We start from the raw sequence: 10,987 nt of genomic DNA on the forward strand, positions 1-10,987 counted from the left end.
TAGTCAATTTGGAATATCAATTTTTGAATTCCTTAAGAAAAAAGGGAGGAAAATAAAATCAAAGGCGTGAAATTAAACCACGTAAAGTGTAGGTAGTGATGTTCCATGACCCCCTCTCTTTCTCCAGTAAACATTTTTTAATGTTTTGAAATTAAAACTGTTTTAAGGAAAGTGTATAAAAAATACTATCCATGTATATTATTTAACAGATTTTAACTGCGCTACACTAGAATTATCTATGTGGGATGGTAAAAGTGATAGCCTGATAGGGGGGGGGGGGAGAAGAGGTGATAATTGCGTAGACTTAAACAGCAATGATAGTTTTAAGGAGAAAATAGTTTTAGTTCAAAGAACGTATTTTTGCCACTACTGTTTAGTGGTTTTAATAATTTCTTAAATAAAATTAAAATGTTTGTTCAATCTCTTTAATCTTAAATACAAATTTTTGTTTCAGGAAAGAAATTTGGAGGTTACCGTATTGTGCCAAAGACCTGTGCAGACTTAACATCAAATGGCAAGGCGAAGGGAGTGTGCATGTTCAACTATGAATGTGCACAACGAAACGGTCAAGTGGTCGGATCATGCATGGACGGTTTCCTCTTCGGTGCTTGTTGCAAACTTCCACCGGGATCCGTCTATCTTCCTCCAGGAGTTGATGTTCCCTCCTCTTCCCCTTCAACAACATCTCTCAAACCTATTGACCACAACACCTTTTCTACAAAGCCAATCACTCTTCATCCTGTCGGAGAAACTATTCTTCTTCACAAAAATGGCTCTGTAGTAGTCGATCAAAATGATCCACAGGAATTTGATTTACTGAAAAAGCCACAGGAAGGTTCTCCATTACCGGAAGTCAATACCCCAAGTTATGTAATTGATCTTGAGAATCATCTGTCTTCAACTAACGTTTTCACAAAAACAGATGACGATTCATCTCATTGGGTAACCAAACACCCCTATAATTCCAATACACAGGCCATGTCTAAAACCACTCAGTCCGAATTCAATGCAGTCACACCTTCAATGCAGGGCACCACCCGTCATGATGAGGAGAACTTTCCTTCGACAACTGACGATGACACTGTTACTAAACATTCCACACTCAGTATGCAAACACATTCTACTACTAAGTTACCGTCCTATGTTTACTTCACAAAACCAGGCCCTACAAAAGATTCCAACAAACCTGTACTGTTTACAAAGCCCATATCTTACACCTCCAGCAACCAACCCCTGAAACCAAAACCTGTTACATCAAATACTTTTACTCAATCCACTACTGAAAAAAGCTACTCGACTCATTCCCTACCACATGAAGACAATATGCTCCTCATTCCTACCATAACAAACAGCAAACCTGGAATTGAGGATGTAACTGATGCTGTATCTATAAATCACATCCTTCATCTTTTGAACGATACTGAACCAGTTCCTGAACCTATTTCAACAAGTTCACCCAGTTTATCAACCTGGGTTTCAATCAACGGGAAACCTGAGAAAACCGGTTCATATCCCTCCTCATACACAACCTCCCACTACTATGAATATGAAGCCTCTAATGAGCCTTCTGTGAGTACGACAGTGCAACATGTTCAAGGACCTTCATTCCAAGTGACCCCACAAGTAGACATCACACCAAAACCCCATGACAACACTACACCCGAGCCTCCTCCTACAGTGATAGTGCTGGGTCCTTTCAACACTTACTCCTCAGTGAAACCAGCAAACACTCCCAGTTACAACGACAATCAACAGAAACCGTCACAAACCGTGACTGTTCTGTCCCCCTTCCAGCACTCGACCGTAGTGACTGTGAAGCCAACAGGCAGTGTGATATCAGTTAAACCTCCACCTCATTCCACCTACAATCACCAACCTTCGTGGACCACTGCTTCTCCCTACATCTCTGTTACTCACCCATCCACTGGTGGATCTCAACAGATGACCAGTCCAGTTCATCTTATAACCAAACCTCCTAAACCTTATCCTTCGATTTATTCATCCAACAAACCGATCACTTTCACCACAGTAAAACCAGTCCAGACTTACATATCTCAAAAGCCTGGGAGTTACATATCAAATAAGCCAGTTCTTATTACTTCCTCAAAACCGGGATACCCGCAACAGAATAGACCTATTTTTGTTTCAACTAACTCAGTTTCAAGTCTTGATACATCTTCGAGCAAACCTGTCCAGTCTTCTTACATAAAGCCTAAACCTTCAGATAAATACAGACCCACTGTCAACACTGTGAGGCCAGTGTCTGTGATAACACAATCTGATGATGAACCAGTGGTGAATAGTTCAAGTCTTCTTGTAGCATTTCCTCCAGTGAGAGATCCAAACATCACACTCCTCTCACAATCTGATAAGCCGGACCTCTCTACTTCAACCACTGCCATCGACGAAGAGCAATCAACGGTGAACTTCATTGAAGATGACACACTTAATGACAAAGTCCACGGTTTTGTAGAAAAAATAGTTCAGTCACTTGAAGGGAACTTTGTTGACTTAGAAAATGTTCTATTAGATGGTCAAACAAAGCCAAATGCTACACTGTCTCAAAAACCAGTGAAAAAGCCTTCCACAGTGTCAACTTCTTCAAAACCTTCCAGACCCACAAAAAAACCCTCCACTAAACCTACTACTCCAAAACCACTTGTATCAATCACAAAACCGACATCGGTTAAGCCGGATATATCCATTTACACAAATCGCCCGACCACGACTGTATTACTGTCTACCAACTACAAACCACTAGACGATAGTGAAAACAAACCCACTAAAAAACCTACTTCACCCTCGACATTGGTTGTTTATCAATCGAGCCCAACCTCGACGACCACAAAACGACCGACGCCAACAACAGTTGTCTTAGACAACATCAGTATTGTCGAAGAACAAACTGAAGCTTCGCCATCAAAACCACCGTCGGAAGTGAACTACAAGAAGGGTGAGTGATTGTTTTGGTATATGTTTCAAACTGCACGTTATATACCTCTGGCCCATCAAGATTTTTCCCAAATTAATAATTTTCATTGTAAGAAGTACAAACGTAAAATACCCAAAGGTAAATCATCTTTATACATCAGTATTTTATTTTCAGAAAATTATAGAAAAACTTGGCCTGAATTTTCGCTTCAGTTAAATCCAATACATAATAAACAAACATAATCCTTTGCTGATCCCAATGGAAGATCATCAGCTTGCATCTATTCATGTTGTCTCAACCACTTTATCTCAGCTTCTTTAACCTATCTTTATCCTTATTCCTGTCCATTTCTGCTTTGAATTTCCAATTCCTTGAAGTCATCCTGATCTGCAGGCAGCTGACATCAGCTTCACGGTATTATTGATGTTAGTATTTTTGTTACTTACATAATGAATTTTAGATTAAGTCCTTGTACAGTAGTGTAATTTACTGTAATACCATGTTCAGTTGATGTTAAGCTATGCCATATACAGTACAATTTATATTTATCAAGCCATATATATTTGAACATATTTAATATTTCCATGATTTTTACAAAAAAGTTCAATAAATTCTTTATTAGCATCGTACATGTTATTTAATTTACAGAACGTAATTAAAAAATATGTCTAATAACACTTGAAACATATATTCACACTCACACCGTTAACCCACAAAATAATAAGTATATATAAGTAAAACACGGTAAGCGGTGATCGATTTCGATTGAACACTCCAAATTGGACACTCCGCTCAATGTGTCCCTAATAAATGTGGCCGGCTACCATCATTAAATGTCTTGTGTTAAAAATGTGTGAACTTTATGTGTCGACGTGTATTTATATCTTACAACGAAGACTTCTGTCGGATTCATGGACCAACCAATTGATGACATGGGTTTGAAAAACTAGTCACCCTTGACTATATTAAGGACTGGAGACAGAATTAAAAGGTACGTAACCTATCATATAATTTGGCACTCCAATCATGAGTGTCGAATCAAAATCATTCACCTCTTACCATCTTTACCGTCTCGTGAGCTAATAGTTTAAGTGTTAAATATATGTTTCAAGTGTTTTTATATTTATTTTTATTTACTTTCCATCACAAACTGCCCTGTGTAAGCAATGATATTTTATTTATGACTGAAAACGGAAAATGTTGTAGAGTGTGGTGTTAGACCGCTGATGAAAAATGGAAGAATTGTTGGGGGAAAGGGAGCAACATTTGGAGAATGGCCGTGGCAAGTTCTCGTGAGAGAGGCAACATGGCTTGGGCTATTCACCAAGAACAAATGTGGAGGTGTTTTGATCACTAGTAGATACGTGATCACAGCCGCTCATTGCCAACCAGGGTAAGTTGCTATTAACAGTAATGGAGCATACATCTAAAACATAGAAAACAATCAACTAATTCATTACGAAAGAAACTGACACTCTTTGTGTATAGGAGTTTCTCCCATACTTTTTTGGAAAGCTTTTGTATTTTTGTAAAAGCATTTGTATGCTGAGCCAATCTCAACGTTTCTTAACATGACGATGGCTTCAGTTTCAAATATTTTATATTGAAGCCAGTAACCTCTTATACTTTAAGAGCAGAATAGCATTTAATGGTATGATTAGACAATAAAAAAGATTATTCGTGAAAATCTGCAATTCCTTAACTGTGCAAAAAGTAATTCTTTTTCGCAACACTGACTGTGAATTTTTTGTCCACTCACAAAAAATTGAATTAACCTCTCGATCTTACAGGTTTTTGGCTTCGCTAGTGGCAGTGTTTGGAGAGTACGACATCAGCGGGGAGTTAGAATCCCAACGCAGTGTCAGCAAGAATGTGAGGAGAGTCATAGTGCACAGACAGTATGATGCGGCTACCTTTGAGAACGATATTGCACTTCTTGAACTAGAATCCCCAGTCGCGTTTGACTCACACATTGTACCTATCTGCATGCCTCAAGACACTGACGATTTCACAGGAAGAATGGCCACAGTCACTGGCTGGGGAAGATTAAAATATGGTAAGTAACATAACTTGTTATGAAATGCATATTTTGTTATGTTATGTTTTGATTCAAAATATTAATTTGAAATTAATTTGAATACACTTTTTAGTGTATTCCAACATCAAGCAATTATATTTTTTTTTTACTTGAAATGGACAGGTTAAGAAACAGTGTGTTTGGTAGTCATGAAACATAAGGTTGGATGTAAGGTATTTAGCACTGATAAGGAGTTAGGATGTAATATCTTAGCTAATATGAATAAAATGAAAACCTGGTTTTAGCCTTAAAAATATTGTATTGGTTTTGGTAGAGGGTTTTTTTTGCGGTAGAGAAAAAGTTCTACTCCTCTGAGAGACCTTTTATGTATGATTGATATGTAGAGCTTCAGATGGACTCCAAACCTGGATTGGTCAGATCCAGAGGCGGATCCAGGACTTGGTTAAGGGGAGGGGGGCACACTTAAATTTTTAAATATTGTGTGGCATTTTTGCCATAGTTCATAGCAGCTATATCAACGAAAATGTGTGAACTTTATGAGGATTCAAAATAAAACCCATTTTTGAAGTTGGGTTCAGTTTACTGGTATTTGTAAAAAACCTGAATTAATGAACAACTTTTTGGTTTATTGGTTGTTATGCAATAATTTTGTCCCCGCGATTGCGCGGGACGTGAAGATTTAGCCATGATCGCGAAACACAATGATGATATCTTTGCAAATTGCAATCCTGGTGGGTGTTCAGGGTATTGTCCGGATCTCAGGAAACAATAACGAGTCTTGGCGTCCACGGGGATGTTCATGATATTTCCAAAATTGCGGTAGACTTAGCACCTACAGGGTTGTTCAAAATTTGGTCGTGTTTGCAACATTGAGTGATGTGGATAAAAACCAGCACTTTCTAACCATCATATGCTAGCTCTAGTAAGTATTTGGTCAAATCAGTGTGAATAAAGATTTGTAGAAAATACTAGGGCAAGTCTAGTAGAATCCGGAAAAACCCAAGCACTTACTCGCGGAGTAGTACATGCTAGACCAAGTAAATGCTAGGTTTTAATTTATACTAGGATATCCTTTTCTAAAAATATAATCATCACTGTGTAGCCCAGGCTTTTGTATCTCAATTTGAGTACAATCAAGTTACCGCCACGAGTAGGCCTATGACTTTCTTAAAAAAAATAGTCCGCAAGGAAATCAACCCTCTCACTGTTAGACCTTAACAGTTCTTTACAATTACGTTCATTTATTCCAGAGCGAACAGAATAAATTTTCCGTTGACAAATAGGCATAAACTGAGCCATGATCAACAACAAACTGTGGACTGAGCAAACAGGTATGATGCTTAGTAAATGCTAGGAAAAAGTCCAGAATGCTCCAGACCAGGCTTGAAAATATCGAAGCATATGCTACAGAACAATCTACTTAAAAAGTTTTATTCACACCAATTTTTAAGTATTTACTTCTCTCCCGGGAAAACTCTAGAACTTACTATCCCTAGCAAGTACTAGTGTGTTTATTCACACAAAACATAGCATTTACTTAAGAAATCCCCTAGTATTTGCTTATACTAGTTTTTATTCACATCACTCTGTCTTGGTGTTCACGGGAGATGCTCTTAAATCCGCCACGATCACGGGATACGATTATAATGTCTTCGATATAGCGGGGTTGTTTAAAACTTTCCCGCGATCGTATGAGAGGATAGCGTTGTCAACACGATCGCGGGAGATGTTGAAGACAATTTTAAGGTTAGATCCTACTGGTTTATGTAGAGGGCAATTTATTGATTATCAAATATTCCCTTTAATTTTTAGCCTATTTAAACTCTTAACCAAATAAAACGATCTATTATAAATCCAGCACTTAACCTGTAGTATAGTATTTGAACAAAATAATAAAGAGCAAATAATATAATTTCCCCTAAAAAGAAAATGAGAAAAAAACATTTAGTCAATACTCTCAAACCTCACTAATACGAAACTATTGACCCCAATATAAAATAATATATATATGTAGTTTTTGATATTGGGTATATAAAAATCAATTATGAAACGCAGGGGCGAATATAAGGGGGTGGTCAGGGGTGGTGCCCCCCCCAATATGATGGATATGAAAAATAAATAGGTACGGTACCATAATATTAATTATTTATCGTGAATCATGCGCAAAGTCATCGCCGTGGCAGACAGTGATAGTTTGTGCGAATTCAGTTTGATTCAGACCGACTCGAGCTCCCGTCCGCTGCCCGGCTATCTTCGCTTGCAGCAGTGACCGCTAGAGACCAGCATATCTACCGGCGACAGGGGAGGGGAGTAATGAAGAGTTCAGTCAGTTCATTGGTAGCCATTGTTATTGTTTGTTATTTACATCTGTTCGGCATATGTTGTACTGAAATGTTAACGTTTTCTTTAGTTCGCTCAAAAAAATACTTATATACAGTGATTAGAACCCCTCAGAATATAATGATAATCACAATCACGTATTTGACTCCTTAGGTTCGGATAAGTGTTTATAGATGGGATGACACACTGTTAAATCTTGACCAATGTTTTTTGGTTTAGAAATTTGATATATTTTCTTCATTTGGCTTGAATAGATATTCGTATGATTTAATGGAACGATATAATGATACAGCGTGATCTTGGTAAAGTAAAGGTCACATTTAGCGCAAATTACCGCAGCAAAACTAAGATAAAGTATCTTGGTGTGTCTACTTGAAATTACTTAACCTAACCTTAAATTAATTCCCCCCCCCTCCCTACAAAAAAATATTCTATATCCGCCACTGATGAAACGCACTCAAAACAAGCTTCAAAATTTACAATAGGATGAAAAGAATACATACATACAATTTAATATAAATACCAGAACCATTCCATACAGTCTTATGGAATAAAGCTTAGAATATCAGTTTATGGTCATACCGGATTCAATCTAGTTCATATGGAATGGAGTGGATCTAGTGCAACACATTCTGAAGTGGGCAAATAAAATGTCCTTTATTCAGTCAAATGTGACTGCTTCCTCAAAATAAAAGCTATTAAAGTGGAATAGCTTGCAGGGTTAAGTATTTTACAAGGAAAATACATAAATTTGTCAATTTCTGGCAGTTAAGTAATAATAGAGTGTAGGCCAGGCCTTCACATTATTACATTTTAGGCCTATCCTATAGTTAAAAAATGTTTATGTATGAGGGGGGGGGGGGGGCGCGTACCCCCACTCCCCCTGACTGGATCCGCCACTGACCATGTCTGAAAGTTGAAGGAATTATAAAACAGTATTGGTTAAGATAGGAGGAAGTGAAGCAACTTCTGTGTCTTGGTCAATCATTGTAAGTTGGATCAAATAAGAGAAAATTGGTTTTAGCTCTTTTTTAAGGAGGGGTTGAGGACATTGAGGTATAGCTACACATAGCTACTGTGATCGTTTGGCCTTTTGTAGCACATCTTGATTCAACCCATCGAGGCTCTTGGTCAATCCTAACAGGTGTAGAACACCCATTTATTTGATTTCCTTTGGTATCATGGTCCCCTTTCCTAGGAATTTCAACATTCTCTGGCCTAAAGCTGGATCCAGTGACGATTGTTCAGCGGATTCTACCTTTTTTGCACAAAGTCTGCATTGGTCTGTTTGGCTGAGCACTGGGACCCCTAAGTTTGTTGTATCAGGTGGACCTTGAAACTAATCTTCATGTGAATTTGCAGGAGGTGGAGTACCAAGTGTCCTGCAGGAAGTTCAAGTCCCAGTCATAGAGAACTCTGTCTGCCAGGAAATGTTCCACACAGCTGGTCATTCCAAGAGCATCATCAGCAGTTTCCTCTGTGCAGGATATGCCAACGGTCAGCGGGACTCTTGTGAGGTCAGTGATGTTGAGGAAATAATTATTTGAGCTTTTTTGGGGAATACTGCATATAGAATTATAAAAAAATTCTGCCGGATTTGTGCTTATTTGGGGAATGCTGCACGTAAAACTTTGGGAACCCTTTCTGTTGGTTCATAATGTCCAGTATATCAGTTAGCGGCAGGTATTTTGTCGTAAATATTGTCGATTTAGAATTTTTTTTATATACACTCCAGTAGCTTAAACAAAATTTAGTACAGATCTCAAGAAAATTTTGTAGGTTACTGACGTAAACTAACATAGCAAGAGTTTTTTTTTACCGCAATGCTCAGTCAATTTAATTTGTCAATAGAGTCTGAAGTGTCTCACACTGGTGACAAAATTAAGTATAGTATACATTGCTCGTGCTCTTATTTTGTTCTTTAGATTTTCTAAAGAACTACTTAAAAAAATTCTTTTAACCGTAACCGAGATATGCCAAACAATGCTAAACATGCCAGAAATCTTTTTTTTTGTGGAGGCCCCGATTCTTTATTAGCGCCACCACTGATATTAGCTGCTATTGTTTTTCTAATCCCAATCATTGACTTTTAGAAACTGGAGAAGGCATCTTATCTATATGGAACTGTTGTAGTCAATTAAAAAAATATGCTTTAGCTTTTTGTAAGCTGTACCTTCAGTTTTGCTTGGATAAAAAAGTTGGTGTATTCGACAGAAACCAGTCCATTTTTATTACAAAACTGGCTAATAAGAATTGAATGTCTATAGCTCTATCCATGTCAAAGGTCTAATCTAAAACCAAGCAATACAATAGCTGATTAGTTTAGAAAGAGATCTTTAAAATTACTGAATAATATGAAAGCTATGTTGAAAACTTTTGATGAGAAAGTTATAACATGTTAAACTATAAAGCTTACTTTAGTTTCAAATTGAGCTTGTATTAAAAAGTGTCACTTATACAACTGAAAACATGCTATGTCTATGTGTGTGTGTAGGGTGACAGCGGAGGACCCCTGATGGTAGAGCGAGAAGATGGTCGGTGGGTTCTGGCCGGCACCGTATCACACGGTATCAAGTGTGCGGCACCCTACCTACCTGGCGTCTACATGCGCACAACCTATTACAAACCATGGCTACAAACCATCACCGGGGTCCACTGACGCCCGCTTTCCTGACATTGTGATATGTACTTTACTTCCAAAGACTGTTAATCGTGTATAAATCGACTGTGTCCATATTGTATAGAATTTTATGAGTACGCACTATGTGTCTTAGTTAATGCTTGATGTTCTTTTGTGAAAACTCTTCCTTTCACTGTTAACTGTTTTATTCAAATGCTAAAAGCTTTATGAATCTGCACATGAGAAAAATTTTTTCTGTGTAATGAAGATTACATGGAATCTGAGATGCAATTGTATATAGTTAAAAGCTTCAGCAGGAATGTAAGGGATAAGCGATGTATGATTAGCAACTGGCAAGTTTATAGTGAATTTAAATAGGAATAATTTGCTGAAGATTTTACTGATATTAAGTTCCCAATATTTATAAATTCTTAATTCAATGTTACATTAGACACAACACAAATTGATACAACACAGATTTATAAATAAATACACTCAATTATTGTTTCATTATTGTGGATTCACAAAATCAGCTGATAGATTTGGAATTAGAAACAGCTGTTGCTATTCTTTAAGCCCTTCCTATTATCAATCAATCAATCAATCAATCAATCATTGAGATGGGGATGTAAATATAAGTACTTTTTTTTACCCCCTAATTTCTTTTGCTAATTTGGTTCTTATTTTGTTATTTTGCCATTTTGTTGTGCTTAATCAAAATAAATTATACTTGGAGATATTTTTTTTTACATGAGTGTGTATTGATTATAACTGCAAATTTTCAAGGTTGTGGCGAGTATGGTAACTTTGATAACAAGTGTAATTTTCAAATCCCCTTGAAATTATTTTACCCCTATTGAAAACATTGATAAGAAGTCAACCTTGATAACAAGTCTTATTTTGTAATCCCCATGGTTCTACTGTATATTAATTCAACAATAGGGACCATGTCAGGGGACCTTCTATACATAAAAGATGTTACATAGCAATCAATGTTGACCAATCAAAGTAGGTCAACAGGTCATCAGGCACAATTGGAGACTTAGAGAATCCAAAT

General features: G+C 37.2%; 1 protein-coding gene across 1 annotated transcript in view; it reads left to right on the forward strand.

Annotated features, from left to right (window-relative positions):
* LOC128998963 (serine protease filzig) overlaps window positions 1–10,162 on the forward strand; it is a 35,635-nt gene extending 25,473 nt beyond the window's left edge. The window contains exons 3-7 of the mRNA XM_054425319.1: window positions 455–2,953; window positions 4,139–4,325; window positions 4,723–4,988; window positions 8,673–8,827; window positions 9,805–10,162. Coding sequence (XP_054281294.1) covers window positions 455–2,953; window positions 4,139–4,325; window positions 4,723–4,988; window positions 8,673–8,827; window positions 9,805–9,969 — 3,272 coding nt within the window. The 3' untranslated portion in view covers window positions 9,970–10,162. The remainder of the gene's footprint in view (window positions 1–454; window positions 2,954–4,138; window positions 4,326–4,722; window positions 4,989–8,672; window positions 8,828–9,804) is intronic.
* The last annotated feature ends 825 nt before the right edge of the window (window positions 10,163–10,987 follow it).

The sequence above is a fragment of the Macrosteles quadrilineatus genome, unplaced genomic scaffold, assembly GCF_028750875.1.
Source record: "Macrosteles quadrilineatus isolate MER2022 unplaced genomic scaffold, UCM_ALF_1.0 Scaffold_7__1_contigs__length_78375512, whole genome shotgun sequence".
Classification (NCBI taxonomy): domain Eukaryota; kingdom Metazoa; phylum Arthropoda; class Insecta; order Hemiptera; family Cicadellidae; genus Macrosteles; species Macrosteles quadrilineatus.